General features: G+C 39.5%; 1 protein-coding gene across 2 annotated transcripts in view; it reads right to left on the bottom strand.

The window, feature by feature from the left end:
- Positions 1 to 14,663, bottom strand: part of ccdc88c (coiled-coil domain containing 88C) — an 82,218-nt gene extending 67,555 nt beyond the window's left edge. For both annotated transcript variants that reach the window (XM_049596216.1, XM_049596217.1), the window contains exons 1-3: positions 14,048 to 14,663; positions 11,539 to 11,651; positions 6,472 to 6,580 (exon numbers count right to left, since the gene is read on the bottom strand). In XM_049596216.1, the coding sequence (XP_049452173.1) occupies positions 6,472 to 6,580; positions 11,539 to 11,651; positions 14,048 to 14,107 (282 nt within the window). In that variant the 5' untranslated portion in view covers positions 14,108 to 14,663. The remainder of the gene's footprint in view (positions 1 to 6,471; positions 6,581 to 11,538; positions 11,652 to 14,047) is intronic.
- Between the last annotated feature and the right edge of the window lie 3,992 nt (positions 14,664 to 18,655).

Genomic DNA, 18,655 nt, shown 5'->3' with positions numbered 1-18,655 from the left:
TAACGGCCCACAAACCTCACCGCACTTTAGGGAATGTTCATTACTTATGAAGGGACTGTTCTTTACTTGTCAGGGGAGGAGGGTGGCTGGTTGATTCTTATTTTATTTATTTATTTTATTTTGATCCCCCCTATGTTAATCACATAATGATGCTGTTTTTGAAGTATGAATAAGTCAGTAAGAAATTTATTCCATTGAAATATCATTGATGTATTATAGAAAAGTGATTTATCTTTTCATAAATGACAAAAGGCACATCTGCCTCATTTCTGCTGTGGTATCGTGATACTACTCAGAACCATGATACTTTCATTGGTATCACACAGTGGGTCCCAATTTTGGTACCGTGACAACACTAATCTGGAGGGGGTTCATCTGCAAAAACTAATGAAAAACTAAACAATTAGCGTTTAATAATATTCGGCTTCGGCCACAAATTTTCATTTCGGTGCATCCCTATATCCTAGGCAACGATTCAGCTATAAAGCCCATCACTGGGGGAACAAGTCAGACCGGGCTTGTATCCCCCAGGTGAGTGTGTGACTGTTAAATGGAAACCTGTAAATATTAATGTATAGCTGATCTGAGAGAGACTTTATTACTAATTATAACTATACTGACATTCAGAGTGAATATCAATGTGTAGGCCTACTGGTTCATCTGTATCAATAGTGTCTTTTATGTAATTTGTAATATAGTAAGTCTTTGACATAGCTGTCAAGTCTCCGGTTTTGGCCAGGAAACTAGCATATTTTACCCCTCTTTCCCGCCGTCCTCCCGTATTAGTATTTTCCCGTAAATCTCCTGTATTATAATAACATAATAACCCTGTATTATAACGTAGGAATGTTCACAGCATTTCAATGTCAACAAAGGTAGGCCTATCAGATTCTGATCACCTAACTGTAGTTAGTAAGTGGTTGACAAGTGGTTATTTTAGATTTCCTGTACACCTGTCTTAAAATGTAAGGGATACTGGAGCTTGGTTGGGGTGGTGGGATCCAAAACTTGACAGGTACGGTCTTTGATCCTGGTCAAGGTTAGACCATTGACCATGTAATTTGTTATTTAACGGTTATTAAGCTTCGTCATGTTGACATCATCTATTAGTATTGTAAGTTTCCTTTGATTATGATTTTATTTATATTAAATAGTTTTACTGAGACCGGGCTTGTATCCCCCAGACCCCGAAGTGCTTGTAAGCAATAAACAGTCATCATTAAATCGACATCGGAGCATCTGTGTGTCTTTGTTGGAGTCAACTGACGTTACTAACTGTTAGCCGTTAGTCCACCATCATTATCACAACACAACGCAGAGACTGTAGGCTGCCGCTATTATCAGCAATATAAAAGAAACTTAACGGGGGCATACATAGAAAAATAAATCACAACACTGGCCATTTTTAGCACCTGCAAAGGGATTTGTGTAGACCCTAAGATTATACAATCATGTTACATACGTATATTAATGATGATGGTGATTATATACCATATATTTACATTAAATTGTTCATTTTGACACAATAAGAAGTCAAAAAAAGACAGAGCTGTCAGTTTTCCCTATTTACATTTTTGGGTCCTAAGGCCGTCTGCCATTGGTTGATATTCTCTAAACTACAATCTGATTGGTTCATCAGCTAGAGTTATCCCGCAAGTTGCCTGAGCAGAGTGACAATTAAAATACAAGTTTGTGAAAATATATGATCAAACCAGAGCTGCCAACAAATTTTCCCAGACTCTATACAATTGTTTAATATCACACACAAAAAACTGTGTACTCTATCGATGGAGATCGATCAACAACACGAAAAACGCGTTCGGCCCACCGTCTACACATATTAGGGGTGGGAATCACCAAAGGCCCCAGGATACATCAAGATACTTAAGTCATGATACAATATTATTGGGATTTTTAATGTTTTGCGATATGTCGAGTACTGCTTTAACATATATTGCAATACATTGTGATTTATTACCGTTGTTTAACTACAAATTACGTAGCATAGAGTTTGAAAACAGTAAATAGCTTAGTATTCTGAGCCTGTGATATCAGGTTACTGTGTTTTCTACAATAGTGAGAGAAGAGAAAGGAGGTGACAGACACCCCCTCCTCACACTCACACTTACACACACTAACGTTTCATGCTTTGTCACTAGGGAGAGTGGGAGGAGTCAGTGGACCAGCCTGTGTGTCTGCTGAGACATCATCTAATTAGCAGAGAGCCAACGCCTAACCCCTTATGAACAGCTGGACATATATGTGTGTGTGTATTTTGTTCTTGCAGCTTATCCAATTGGAGGCTCATAACTTACTGACTTGAGGTTATACTGTGAGGTGTGTGCATGAGCATGTGTGTGGCTCAGTGTGTGTTAAGGCCAGAGTATTTCACTGTGGTTAGAGATTAACCATCATGGACAGATTAACCCCATACTACCCAGAATGACCCACTTCACCGAGTGTATGCGCGTGCACACACACACACACACACACACACACACACACACACACACACACACACACACACACTTAGCAGCAGATGTGGTCTTTGTTGTGTCTGATCTGCATGACCTTCACATGATCTGTGTTATGCTGAAGTATTCTGTATTATCTGAGACACTGACACTGACACACTGCATTTGGTTACACAGTGTATCAGATAAGGAGCATCTTTGTTTTGGTTGGGCTGAAGGATTATGATTAAATGGGATGTTTCTGACTAATATTATGAAAGCAGGTTAGATTGTAATTGTTTTCCATAAATCAGTCTGTAGGTCTGTATCAGTGGACAACACACTGTCCAACATCTATCAAGCGCAACTACAAACTTATCTCAATTTCTACATGAACAGATAAAAATCCCCTACAGTGCTATGATGTGCAGCTTAATATTTACAATATTAACTTCCTCAAACATGAGTAACACACACACACACACACACACACACACACACAGTGTACAGGGACACACTATCAAATTATCTTTCTAGATATCAAAACACCAACAACTAAATGTTGTTCCAGACTCTAGGCTTAAGTTTATATAATCCAGAAAAGCTTTCCATATTGTATCAAAGGTTTCTAGAAAGCTTTATATTAGTATGTAGTCTTCCTAAGCTTATCATAACTCAGTACTCCCTAAATCCATCTTTTAAATTTAAACGGTAAAGCATGTTTCCATTTAAAGATAAGGTGCCATGCCAGTAAACTCACAAACGCAAAGATCCTCTTAAGTGTGAAAGGACAATTAGTATTACACTTTAATGATTATTCTATTAAAGGTAGATCTGTGTTAAAAGATAGATTATAGGTGGTGTAACACTTGGCTAGCTGTGTGCAGTTACTTTCCATAACTGGATTACTTCTAGATTGTGTACTGACAGTTGTATTGTACTGTCGTACATAGGGTTGCAGCGATGTACTGGTTGAGATGGTTATTGTACTGTGAAAATCTCATGCCACTGCAACCCTAGTCATGCACTTTAGATGGGTAAGAAATTAGAGCAGCCAGATGTAATAAAACAATACTGTGTACTCCACATGTCGTATTACAGAGATTGCAATGAAATTGTCTTCATAAAAGACAAGTGTTGGCAGGGACAGATGGCAATATTTTTAAGCGCTGGCCCCACAGGCCACCAAGCCCCTAAATTTGGTGACCAAAGTACATTTCTGATGGCCCAAATGTTAAAAGTAAAAAGGAAAGTCAATTTAACACAACTTAACAAAGCCTTCCTTGACTGTGACATGTTATTACATGACAAGGCATCAACAGAATTATAATACATACTGTAACTACTTATTTAAACTGAAGACTCAAGTTCTTCGCAAACATTTGGTTTATTTGTATTTTCTTGCAGTCTCTTAGTTCACACTATCTTTTTTTTACATAAATACCTACTTTCAAATGTTTCAATGCAGATTTGTTTTTTTAAAGTCCACCTTCTGTGTCTCTTGTTCTTCTGTAAAGATCACAGTGACAGTTGGATTAGGCATCATGAACGCATACTTCAGTTGTCCAAACATATTGGGAGCTAGCAGGTGTTTCAGTTTAACAACGGACAGTGTTAACTGTTGAACTTCAGCCAAATTCCTCTGTTGTTTCTTGTAGCAGCATTAATGGTTGGTGTAGATACTAGCGCAGAAGAGTGTTATGTAAAATTGATAAAAGAAAAATTTAAGGCTTTTACAAGGACACCTGCATGTTCTGTTTCCAACAGCTGCCATCACTACGAGCAACCATAATGCATTTGTCTGATAGTCACCACTTAACACAGTCAATTGTTAAACCGAAACACTGGCTACAAGTGCTGTTTGTTGTTTTTGTAGAACGTTGAAGTACAAAGTTTGAATGAATCAAGCTGTTTGTGGATGTTTTTTTCAGTTTATTTAACCTTTACTTAGGCAGACAATTGAGACACACGGTCTTATTCTCAAGAGAGGCCTGATAAAACTTGGTGGCCACAGGGGGCCACTAACAGGGATGTTTGGTGGACACATAGTAACTTTTTGTGGCCACGGGTTATTGAGCCATGGTTAATGTTGAACCCTGGTTGGCAAATGGGGTGTGTGTGTGTGTGTGTGTGTGTACTGTCTTTATGTCTGTGCCATGTGTACTGATGCCAGGCGCATGATGTAATGTGACCCTTCTCTCAAAGCTAATCACAGCTCTTTGGTTAGAGGCATAAATCTTCGGTGCATGTGTGTGTGCACAAACACAGTGTGTCTTTTTATAAATCAGATATAAGGAGCTCAGATGCAGTTGATTTGGCTGAGGTGCAGTCATATCCTGCTGACACACACATACACACTTCCTCTGAGCTCTAACCCCACACAGTGATGTGAGTGTATTGCTTGCATGTAGTAAGCTACTTTAATACTGAAACCCTTTCTGGATTAAATATACTTTTGCTGCCATCTAGGAAATCCCTCATTCTTTTCTGGTCTGCTAATATTACACAGCCAAAAAGCTATTTGATTTTTCCTCCAGAATGATGCTGATTTTTCTGAGCTTTCATACCACGAATAAAGGCATTAACCAATCATGCTGGTTACAAAAGAAATTAAGCTGCTGCTGCTGCTAGGTGTGAGCTTCACTTCAGGGAAAGTTGTGAGAGTACACCCAACCACATACACACTGTGATGGGGCTAACTGTTAGCATCACATAGGTTTAACAACAGAGTCGTCGTCAGTGTGAGTTTGTTGGGACAGTTCAACATCTCAGTGTTGGACGTTAACTGCGCTGTTGCGGCAGTGTAGTTTGTGCTTAATGGACAGACACTGAACTGACCGTTCACCGGGATGATAGCAGCTCTGGAGGTGGCTGTAACAGAAAGTCTGCTAGTCTGACAGGGAAATGGTACAGTATGAGATCAGACCGCGGGCGCAAAAAGGATCAATGCAGGTATCATTTGACTGGAGATGTGTAGATACTACTTGGTACAGAGTTATTTCAGGTATTGAGTACCGATACTCTGCCCTAGCTGTAGCTGCAAAATGTTTGGCCAAAATGTGACTCAGACATTATGCTTATCATTATGCTGCTGGATGTTTCTGAGGATACTTTTTCCCACTGTAAAAACATGCAGTATCAGCATTCACTGTAGTGTAACTGTTGTGAATCTAAGCATTCCTTTATAAAAGGAGCAAGCCACAAACTTATAGGAAACAAAAATATGTGATGTGTAACTCAAAAATACTGGGAATCAGTTAGTGTTTCACAGAAAATCCAACTAAAAACTGAAAAAAAAACTGGTTTGAAATGACTCAAACATCAAAGAAAAAAGAAAAGAAAAAACAACATCTTCTACCAAAGTAACTAAATGCCTCACACTGAGCATGACACTTGTTCTCAATGATCTCATCATACTGTGTAACTTCCTGCTAGTATTGATTGCTGCAGATTACTGGTTGCCGTGCAAGAAAACTACAGAATGATCGTCTAGCAAGTTCAAAGTTGATCTACACTGTTGGAAACTATCATCAGTACGGCACATAAGTGACACACACGTGTGTTGTTTGTGTCTGCAGGGCCTGTTCCTATTCTTAACACCCAAGCTGAAATGCACACACCAGAAGACACATACATGACAATCAAATGGCCGAAAGACAAGATGAACACACAGTGAACACATATACAGTACACTTGCAGCCCCCAGGCAAAGTAAATCAACTGAGGATACAGTAATGGCTGTACCTCCAAACAGAAAAACAGAGACTCAAACTGAGCAGTAGTTCAGTAATATCAGTTCAATTAAAACAAACAATACATCAAACCACACATAATACATCATCTACAAATGGCAGAATATGGAGCTATTGATTAGCAGATAATATGTTAATTCCACTTTAAGATTTTTTTTGCATGGGTGAAAAGAAAAGACAATGTGGAGTGCTGCTTGTCTGCTGTACTGCAGTTTGAGCCAGGCATGTTGCCCTAGCACACCACCAGCAGCATGAGTGTTAATTACCTGGTAGTACGTCCTGATGTGTCTGGTGAGAACGTTCAGGTTGTGAAGACGAAGTGACACATCATTGTTCACATTCTTGTTCAGCCTTTGATTGGTTGGGCTGGGGTCACTATGGAGACACACACACAGCAAAGGAGCGCTTAGATTGACGTTACTTGTTGGTACTTAAGACAAAGATCTTATTACACCCAGAGACTCACACACACATCCCAAGTGTAGGGTCACTATTGTGCTGGAGAGAAATTTATGCTCACATCAACACACTGCAGCCTGTGCCAGACTGATCTGCATGTGAACAGAGGGTGTGTAACGCTGTCTGGCTGACCTACTATGGCTGTCATGACGTCAGTTTGATGCCTAATGGAAACTATTCTCAACATACAGAGGCTAGAAAACAGACTGTCACTTTGCTTGACCTAGCACTGAGATGGAGTCTTTACCATCAAAGCCCCTGATTAACAAGTTAATTATAGATGTACAAATGAAATCTCAATATTACAACAAATTTTGGCCCCTGCTAAGCCTTTATGTTGAGACAGGTCTGAAGAATAACAGACTGAGACTGCACTTGATTTCCTCTCTTCCTCTTTAATTTGGCTGTACCAAATGTCAAAGCGTCCACTGAGATTTTCAAATGAAGCTTCAAATGTCTGACATCATATTTTATGATGTCATCAACCTAAAAAATGTGTAAATCCTTGGACAAATTCCTAAATTTGAATTAAGTGATTCATTGCACTTTAGGCTTACAGCTACATTCTCCTATAACAGATATGGCAACAAAATAAATCAGAACATTTCAAACTAAAGTGTCTGCATTTTTATTTTATTCAAAATCTGAACAGTCTGGTGCAGACGTTCACTGACACTCAAACGAGTTAAGAACTGGGCTGTAACCTGCTAAACTGCCCTACGTGTCATACTTAGTTTGAGGCAAGCAGGAGGGCCATTTTTGATGGCAGTGAAAATGTTTTTGAAAGGCCACCACCCACAAATATTTCAGAATATTTCATTAGATTAAAAACCTGTTGTGAACTTTGGAAATGATTTTAATAAATTTTGACTTTTGGACTCTGCAACACTCTGGAGTTATTGGCAAGGTTGGATCAGGACTTGGAAATGTATACATCCGGAACGGATACAGAATCTAATTCTACAAGTAGTACAACATAAACAACACTAGAAAAAGCAATTTCTGAAGAAAATGCTGTGTGAATGCTGGATGTTGAAAAGCTGTTACACAATTAAGCCACCTTGTGGTTCTGGATAAAAGGTACGATCACAGCATGGGGAGACAGAGATGTCTGAGCCACAAACAGAGGTCATAACAGCACTGAAAGGGCCTCTAAATAAACGGGACAGCCAGCAGAACAGGATCCCAGGTGGCATGGGTGTGATGTTTTGACAATGTGTTATGCCTGCGACCCATTGAGGGAGATTTAAAAAGTAGCTAATAGCAGTTAACAGCTAATTCAAAGAAGAAGAACAGCAGCCAAAAATGTCTGCAAGTTGGAAAGCAACAAGGTCTTTACCCTCCGAGCTGAGGATGAGATCAGCCGCCATGTGTCAGAGACTGAAAATGATTGGTATTGCCATGTTATGCAATTGTTTATGTTTATAAAACCCTGGAGCGGCATGACCCCACCGTTGTTTGGTTCTATGTAAAAATGCAAAGGCATCACAAAAAAGGGACTTCATAGCAGCTCTGTCGCGCAATCTTTGTATGAAAAGAACTAATATGGATGTCATTGAAAAGTTGAATAATACTTATAATGCATGAAAGATGAGGGATAGTTTACGTTTTTTGGAAAAGCTGACACCAAACTGAAATGCTGAAACTTCAGCGATTACAACTGACATCTTCTAATTTCTTTCATCAATTAAACTTCCAATGACACTTCCGGCTCAACTAATCACTTCCAAAATTATACTCCTTTGTGCACTTGAACTTGAACTTCACTCTGAACTTACATTCAAATTGAAGTGAGAGAAAAACTCTCAACTCTTTTAACTTCCCCAGTTTTACACATACTATGATACATAATGTACTCCAATTGCTTTCAGTGCTTTCACTTCAGCCAAAACTTCGACTGACATCTTTTTTCATGATATACACTTCAAGTGGCACTGATTTCTTTTATGATTTCCTTCCATCTTAATTTATCACTTACACTTTTACAACTGTAACTCCTGTCAGCCCTTTAACTCCAAATGATAGTTCTTCCAGCACGTCCATTTTAAATGTCACTCAACTCCTCTCAGTAACTGTATTTTGACCAACTTGAGCCAATTTCAGTGTGTCAACTTTTTCTAATGTTTCAACAGCAAATAATTAGCAACAAGCTTACTAAATGTTCTTCAAGAAATGTCTATCTAGTTTAATTCCAGTCAACAAGTCAATCATCACAGCCAAATAAAGATGGCTATATTAAATGGCAATTTTATTGAAAATTTTGCCCAGATCATAATTAATTTTTCAAAGGTCAGAATAGACTGACTGATGTAACAGCTGACTGGTTCTTTGACTCACTGATTTACCAACGGTCTGCGAGTGGCTTTCCTGTAATAATCCCTATGGCTCCTCCATCCTGGCCTCCTCCTCTGTAACCCACTTTCCCATAAACCCCTACCAAGTCCTAATCACCCCCCAGTTAGCCCAGCCTACATTCAGTGTTTAGAGAACAATAGCATGATTACCATTGTTTCTGAAGACAATAACTAACATATGAACATGTGGTCTGATTGGGGACAGTGGGTCATCTGGACAGGAGAGGATTTAGATTCCACACAAGTATGTATGTTTCATTATCATCATTGTGAACAGTATTAGTGTCCTGTAGTCCACATGCTGTCTGTCCAATCCACAAAGAATTAAAGGATAAGCCTTACAATATTCTTTATCTTTCATTGTCAAGAAGTCCAATGAAAAGACCACAAACCATCGATGACAGTTCCTTTAATGGCCACTTGAGGCTGGTTCCAGTTACAGAAAGCCAATCTTCACAGACCCTTTTGATAAAACTTCAAAGCTGAAATAAACATCTTTACAGCCTGGAACAAAAATGGTTTTGGTCTCTTAACCTAATTTCCCCATTCATGAAAACTCTAGGCAATTTTATTTCCCTAGGATGGCGAAAGCATGAACCGCTGTACTTTGTCTTACTCTCTCCCCCTGACTGACTAGTACTCGTTGCCTTTGATGCTTTGGTTGTTTAGAGTTAAGCAAGAGGAGAGAGAGATTGATTAGGGTAAAAATATCAGAGTAGACCAATCAGAGGCAGAGTAAGACAGACTAGGATGGGGCAGGCCTTCCACAGCCTAGGAAAAAAAAACAGTATGGGGGTGAAATTTTATATAACTCAACGACTGAAATGTTATTAGGGCTTACACTTATGCATTATTAAGGGCATGGCCGCTTTGAGTGACAGGTGGTTGCCAATGTTGGTTTGGTAATGTAACCATGGCGTAACCACAGATTCACAGAGCAAAGGATTTGCTGTAGCTATCATTATTTCAGAATGTTTTGAGTTCATGAAAGTTAACATTTTGGTCACCTTAAAAAAAACTCTTGTTCAGCATTTGGTTGTACTGAAAGACCCTCAAAGGAGTTGGATGTTGAGTTTTTCTGGTACGTACATGTTGATTTAATGGTTTTAAGCCCATTTTTCACTAGCAAAAATTTGTATCATCACAGTTAGCCGTAGCTGTAAATGCACAGTGCTAATAGGCTGCTCAGGCAGTATCATTGTGTTACAGTATACCAGGGTGTTTTGATATCCCAACAGAATGAAACACTCCTCTTTCCCTTAAACTGATATGGGGCTGCTGTGTTGAGGTGATGTAGTACACTGCAAGTGCCACCAGAGGTCAGTCTCTTCTGGTGGAAAAGGCAGCAGATTTAGAAATATAGTGACTTCAAGTGGTGGGAATAACGTTACAGGTCTAGTAAATTAGTTCAGCTAGTGGGCATACATGAGGGGAGAGACAGAACATGGGGAGAAAATGAAGAATGAGTGATGATAAAAAAACGTTATCATGTATCAGCGTATATCAGAGCTCCGTTACATGGACAGCTACCCATTATAAATCTGTCATTGTTACATTACTTGGAAGGTTAATTTCAGGAGAATTACTCTGATAGTTTCATTACACACAGCAAGGGTCTAGAAAATATGACTGTGAAATTCCATGACTTTTTCAGGTTTTCCATGACTGTGGGAACACAGCTGCAGCTGGCGTTAGGGTTAGCTCCAATCTCTCGTCAAAATATCATCTTTTAATTACTTTGGCTCCAAACCTCCAAGATTGCGACAGTCTAAGGGTTAAACTTGAGGCTTCAAAACGGGAGTCCACAAACCAATGGGTAATGTCACACTGGCTACATCCATTACTTTCATACAGTCTATGGTGTGTATCCAAAGCCCGATATATCTTCTACCTCTGTGCTATAGAGCTCCACAGTTGTCCAAACCTGAATGCATGTCAGGGAACCACACTGTTGCAGAAGGTGACAGGTTTCTTAATTATCTTTGGTTGTGCATGTTTTGTTGGCATAAGAACGGTCATTTACAAAAACTGGATACTGTCACAACATACTCATAGTATAAGAGGTATCATTCTTAGAAAAGTCTTATCAAACCATGTTGTGTTGCATCACCTTCACAGTTGTGGCTGATTCTCTCTGTGCATTGCCAGCTTTTTTTATTCTATGAGGAGATATAGGTGGTAAATATCCATCACCTGAACCTGCTGAGAGTTATTGCTTGACAATTTTATAATTGTTCACACCTCAGTATTAAAAGGGACTGTTAATGGTCTGATTTGTGCTCACTCTCAAACTCCACTGTATGTCTTGATGCAGACTTTAGCTGCACATCTGGCTGTGACGTTTACAACATGAAACCAGCCCGTCAGGATGTGGTCGCACACAACACACTTACACAGGAAACACTGGATTAACTCACTCACCGTTCATACACCCAGTCCAGAAACACAAAAATACACACGAAAGAACTTTGTTCACTGACTCATGCAAATCAAACTCTCACTCTGTTTGGTGTCACCTACATGTGTGTCATGATCTTGTGCAGGAAGACGCCGTCCACCAGCTCCATAAACATGTTGACCCGCTCCTCTGAGCCTACGTCGTCACTTGAACCCAAAGGACCCAAGGTGCGCACCTAGAGACAGAAAGAAACATCAACCACACCTAGAAATATAAACTTAACACTCTTGATGTTTTTTTCTTTCAGTTTAATATGCTGGTTGGCATTCTGCTGAAACAAGTAGAATCAACTGGGTATCTTCCACAGTTAGGGTCTGTTCTAGTATTCCTCCTTATGCCTCCATAGATAGCGTTTCCCTGCTCAGATGCAGCAGAGGCATGATAACACAAGGACATTTAGCATTAAAATGACTGCAGCCTTAGCTTCATATTAGCTTCAGCTAAACATTAGAATGCATCTCTGCACAGAACAATAACTTTAGAATTTGCCTCCATCACTTTAAATGAAAGAGGGGGTGTCATCGTGGCCAGTGTGGGCAGCAGGAACAATTACTGTCACCAGTAACCTTTCAATGTACACAAGGGTATATCAGCTACATTTAAAGACAGATTTGGAAACAATGTAAACCTTTCTTTAAAAGTTATATCGAGCGCATTTAATATTTCTTTAACCTTTCTTTATTCAGGGGGGGTTTTGCTCTCTTTTTGAGGAACGCCCTGCTCACACAGTGACACAGCTGGAAGCTGCCCAGTATAACCACAGTCTGATCTGCTCCTGGCCACTGAGCAACTCTACTGGAGTAGTTGGGGATTAAGGGCCTTCCTAAATGTGAGCGCTACTCTTTCATTTTCTCCACCCAGACATACCCTAAAATCAGGTTTCAGATATCCTATCGGCAACATTCTGGTCACGAACCCCATTTCTCTAACCTTGGATGTGCAAATAAAGGAAAAAAAGAGAATGAGAAACAGCTTGTGACTTTCCATGCGTCAGCTTCTGCAGCGTGGCTGTGTTAAATGTGTTTGTCTGTGTCTGACATACATGAGAAAAAGTGTTGGTTGACCGGCCAGGTCAACAGGATGGGGTCACAGCCAAACAGGAAGTACCGCAGAGGTAATAACCTATTGACTGCTTTGTGGGTTGTCATAGTCTGGGCTGGAAGCCCATATTGGCCAGCAGGAAGATTAAAGTGGGTCCCAAACAAACTTTTAACACACTGCTATCTATAACAAAATCTACTGAGGAATTAAAGTATCTAATCTACATTTTTTCTATTTTTTGCTTCTGTTTCTTAATTCTGGATTTAGTTTCCATTACTTTTAACCATTTATTTGCTCAGTCTCTGCTTAAAGCTTTGCTAGATAAGTGAAATCAGCTGCAGCACTTTTTGCTCCATAGAGATAGTGACTCTTTGGGACATGCAAAACAGCTAAACCCACTCAAACAGAGAGAATGTTTGGGTTGACAAGAGGAAATTCTTTCGTACATCAGTAAATTAAAAATGGCAAAAGTCGATGAAGAGGTAAAGAAACAGCACTAACTGAGGAACAGCAGCTGCAACCAGTGAAGCAGAGGAAACTGAGAATTAACTTTTTCTCCCTGACAGTTGAAATGAGATCTAAACTTGGAAAGCCCCAGAGAGACCAGCCAGTGTCTCTCAATGAATGATTTAGGGACTGTTTGTCACTTATGTGAGGGGAGGAGGGTGGTGAAAAAAGAGGGAGGTATGTCAAATAATTTTTTAAGCTCGAGGGAGGACACGTGTTTTTTTTTATTTTGACTTAGAGGAGGATGCAACTGGAAATTGTTGTAATCTGTATTTCTGTTACCACTTATTTTTAAAGAAAACATAGTGGGTATGGAAAGCATGTTTTCTTTAAAAATTGCCAAATTACACCTTTTAAAATAGCCAGAAACTGTAAAAACAGAAATTATCATTGGATTTTTTTTCCAAATCTGAGTTTAAATTAGTGATGTATTTTATCAAAATCACTTTATTCCACATTTCTCATTCAAATTTTGCCAAAAGCAGCCCATCTGCAATTAAGTAACCAACATGCACCACAAGAGTGAATAAAATAGCTTTTTTTTTTCTCTTAACTTTTAAGCATCAATTGATAAGTTTCTAAAATCTCATAACTAATTAATGGTTGATGGAGATCATGCGATTTCCCAAGTCACTCAGGGAGACTCGAGAAAAATATTTGTAGCTTCGAAAAAATAAAAAATAAAATAAAATGAAGTCACACCCCAGGCACCCCCCTCATCTGATACATAGAGAACAGTCCCTTAACCAGGGGCTTTTACAGTGAAACTCTTAACCCTGTCGCTGTAATATAACAGTCTGAACTGTGTCAATAAATGGGTTAAAAGTGCAAGAGAGCAAAGTATTGCAGATGGTGCTTTAGAGGTCAGTGTTGTTTGTTTAGACAGTTTAAACTGGTTGGTCGGGTAGTTCTCACAAACAAATGTATCCAAAGTGAGAGAAACAGAGAAAGTCAAACAGAGGTAGGTCAGCAACTCGTGTGCATCACCGCACAGCCGTGTGCGCGCGTGCTGCTCCCACTCACCCACACCACCAGCGGTGACTCCATGAAAGTGGCCAGTAACTCGGACAGAGTCACGTCCATGGTTCCGAGTCCGTTTATCAGTCACCAACCGATCATAAATCCACCGGTCAATCAGTCGATATCCGCAGCAGGCTCGCGGTGGGTCACCACACAGGACAGAACAAAGCCCCCGCGAGGCATCGATCCCCCCCTGCACGAGCTCTCTCTCACACCACTATTGTCTCGCGCTGCCCCGTTTCCCTAAACAGTAGGTTTCCAGTGGAAAGCGTTAAATATGAATAAAACTGTTAGAAACACTTCCACAAACGCTCTCATGCAGCCCGGAGTCTGTTCCGTTAGTTTAGCGGGTAAATATCCAGTTTGTTTTCCGGCTGAAGGTGGAACACTTGATCCAAACTTCGCAGGACAGTTGTTCGCGTTGCCAAGGATACACGACTCTGACCGTAAAGCGGCAAAACCGCCGTGAAATAAGAAAGAAAAGTAAACAAAGTAGAGAAAAGTCAAGTGTACGATGGAGGGAAACTAAGAACATTAAAATAGTTGTTTCCGTTGTTTGTTACATCTCCACCACGTCGCTCTCCTCTTCTCTCCATCAACCTGACTGTGCGGCGGCCACTGAGACAGGGGGATTGACTGACAGCAGTACCGACCAATCCGCTACTGCAAGAAGCGTGCTCCCCGCCCTTTGCGATAAATCAGCCAATTACAGTGCAGTAATTTGGTAGCATTTTCTCTGAGTCTGACGTCACCATCAGACGGACTCAGCCAGCCAAAGACCAAAGACGGAACAAGATAGTGAACATCCGAGAGTTGTTTCCTAAATAATAATTTAAAAATACCTTTTTCGGTACTTCTGAATTAGTAGGGTTTTGTAAGTTAGGTACAAGTAGTGAGTGTAAGTAAGTGATGTTATAATAATAATTATTTTTGCGTAGTCTTCATAGAACGGTTTCTCAAAGCAGATTACAATAGATAACAATAACAAACCATTGCTGTATATATGATATTAGTGACAAAATATTGGATGAGAATGTACACTGACTTAATGTACTACCATACTGATAGCTGCTTATCCCTTGTTAGTTCTTTTCCTGTGTTAGCTAGGTAGCAAAATTGCAGTTTTATCTTGTAAGGGACTGTTCTTTACTTATCAGAGGAAGGGGGCGGCTGGCATGTGACTTAAATTATTTTTTTCACCCTGTCCGAAGCTACAAATATTTTTTTCTTGAGCCTCCCTGAGTGACTTAGGGAAAATGCATGAGCCTTCCTTCACCACTGATTAATTATTAGACTTTAAAAACGTGGCCTTTGATGTTTAAAAACCCTTGGTTTTTCACTCTTGTCATGCTGCTGGTTAGTCGATGCAAATAATTTATTTTGACAAAATTTTAAAGTGATGTAGAATAAGGTGATTTTGACGAAATATTACAATTTGAAGCCCAGATTTGTTTTTTGGTTTGTTTGTTTTTCCTGTAAGTGTTTAACTCACATAATGTGTTTGATGACCGTCGGAAATTTGAAAGTCAAATGAGAATTTCTGTTGTTACAGTTTCTGGCTATGATAAATGAAAACAAAACATGCCTTTTAAATTAAAAAATGAAATAAATACAAAAAACAGCCGTTGATAGTTTTATGCCCCTCCCCAAAGCCAAAATAAAAAACACAAGTTCCTTAAAAATATATGCCTCCCCCTTTTTGCACCACCCCACCCATAGATAACAAACTGTCCCTAAAGCAACTATTTTACCATCTATTGTTGCTTTTCCTTACCTCATAGACTTAAATATTTTGTATATCTTTTGTATATTTGTATATTTTTTTGTATATTCCACTTTCTTGTCTAATTTTTGAGTATATGTCAATACTGGTACATTGAGAGCAAAGTCTACCGAAGTCAGATTCCCTGTATGTGCACATGAACTTGACCGATAAAGCTGATTCTGATGGAAGTGACAAAACACAGCAACAGTTAGCTTACCTGATATGCGGTTTGTTCCATAACTAATGTGCTACTATCATATAAACGTCAACATATTTAATTAATCATACTCATTGTGCTCAGTCATGCACAACAAATCCTTTTCACAGCAGACATTTGTTTGTTATGACATTAAAATCATAGGCATAACGAAACATTAATATGTTTAAGTGTCCCAGTAAGCCAACATGCCCACATGCCCACAAGCCCACAGCAGGGCCCTAGAACTCAGACATCTAAATGGAATGCAGCCTTCATTTTACAAAACATGTTGCACCTGTGCTTTTCTTGTTGTGAAAGGTCAACATTTCTGCTGTGAAAAAGTCTGTCTGTACCATTTTAGTGGCAAGAAAGTCAAACTTAAAGAAAAGTTTTGCACAGGATAATTTAGAAAACTTTCATATTTACTTTTGTCTAACTGACGACAAAATGAATGTTTATATGTAGCTGTCAGATTTTTGTTATCCAACATCATAACTGCTTTGATAAATATCAAAATATTTGACCATATAAGTGTGAAAAAATAAAGAGATACATGACCAAACATCAAAGTATCCCCAGCTACCTGGCCCAAATACACAAACTTTGCACCCTGTCCATGGTATGGATGCCTATGGAACCCAACCCACCTGTTTTACACAGGTTGTAGACTCCCAGTAACACTGTGAGTTTTTCCTTTAAACTAACAGAGACAAAGGTTGGGGGTGAACCTCTTGCTGTGCGTTGATAATCTCTGACTACTCCTCAAACAGGTTAAAAAGGAAACCAAAGATCAGCTCAGATCAAAAGGACACAAAGGCCACATGCAAAGGAGCAGAAACCGATGACTGTAAAATTCAGTGTGACACTTGTACGTGTTACAACCCGGCTGTTAGGCTGCAACCAGTAGTGGAGCGGAGGGGTCGTCACATACTTTTTACAAAGTCATAAAGTTTTCACAAAGGCTACTAGCTGTAAAGTGAAACATGTAGTAAACATGTTCCTCAGGCCCACTCTAAGCTTACTGACCTTTACAGAGGAATTTAATGTGAAAGTGGGGTGAGATATTTAGATGCTGATCTCAGTGCAGTCTGACAGGATTACATGTGGAGGAGTGAAGGGTGGATCTCTTGAAGATTACACCCAAATCCAGAGTGCTTTTCACTTGGCATGATCAGACAGGAGAGAGGCAAGTTCACCAGCTTCATGTCCAGAACCAGACCAAACATGTAGCCAACACAAGTTTCAAAATAAAAGGCACAGCTCTGTAACAAAGCTGGAAACAAAGCTCTTTTGTAAGTGAAGTTATCATACACGGCAAGAGTAATCTGTAGAACAGCGCCCCTCTGTGGCTCCCTTATGTTACTACACATCCTGCAAGAAACCAGTCTGTCAGTATGTGTATCCTGCATGAGTGTTAAGCTTTGTAGCAGCTAGTGTTTCAAAGCTACTAGTTGTTTCACACTTGAGAAGGCGGCTGAAACCTCCAATATCCTTTATCACACTAATAGCAGAAGTTGTATTTCTGTATCCTTCAACTTTTTAAAGAAATATTTCTGACTTTACATTGACGTTTCGGTTTTCATTAAACTGTATGATGGGTTTGAAACTTAAAGGGACAGTTCACCCCCAAATCAAAAACATATTCTTCCTCTTACCTGTAGTGCTATTTATCGATCTAGATTTTTTTGGTATGAGTTGCTGAGTACCGGAGATATTGGCCATAGAAATGTCGGCATTCTCTCCAATATAATGGAACTAGATGGCACTCGGCTTGTGGCAATCAAAGATATATTTGAAACACTCAGCAACAATGTTTCTTCCCAGAAATCATGACCCGGTTACTCAAGATAATCCACCGACCTTGTTGTGAGCAGGAGGTATTTTCTTTCTACCTACACCCGTCATCCATATCAACATGCAGAAGGAAGTGTGCATCTACTCATGGACGACAGACTAATGCTTATTACAGTGTGGGATGGAAACATTAAAGGGATAGTTCCAATTTTTTGAAGTGGGGTTATATGGGGTACATATCCATTGACAGTATATTACATACAGTAGACGTCAGTCGGCACATCCCCAGTTTGGAGTAGCAGGCTGGAGTCCAACAGGGAAGCTCAGCAACCCACTGCTGCGGGGTTGGCAGAAACAAAGCATGTTAGCCCTTCAGAGAGGTCCTGAGGTGAAATCTGTTGCTGCAGGTGTCGCTTCTCTGGGATTCTTTCAGAATACTGAAATCTTATTTAGAGGATACTTTTAAGTATTAGTATGTGACTGATGAAATCACAGCGGTTTTCCTGTATACAGACTTTATTGTCTATAAATTCTTGGGCTGTATTTAAAAAAAACATGAATTTATTTTTATTTCTGAACCAACAAGAAATAAAGCATTCAGCTGGATGGCAGGTTAAATTAAAGGGTTTTGATGGGAAAGTGACAACAAAAGAAAATTTAAAATAAAGCTCGCATTCAAGGCCAGAAGATAAGAGCCATGTTTGTAGCTTAAACTAAACTTTAACTAAACTTCACAGTCCTTCATTTATACACAATAAAACGTGTGCCAATAAGTCAGTCTGCAGGAGAATAAATATTTGAAAGCGGGACAGAATGCCTGAGAGTCTTACTGCATTATATTCTATTTTTATTT

This window comes from Epinephelus fuscoguttatus, linkage group LG14, assembly GCF_011397635.1.
Source record: "Epinephelus fuscoguttatus linkage group LG14, E.fuscoguttatus.final_Chr_v1".
NCBI lineage: Eukaryota > Metazoa > Chordata > Actinopteri > Perciformes > Serranidae > Epinephelus > Epinephelus fuscoguttatus.
This window is presented reverse-complemented; position numbering and strand designations above follow the sequence as displayed.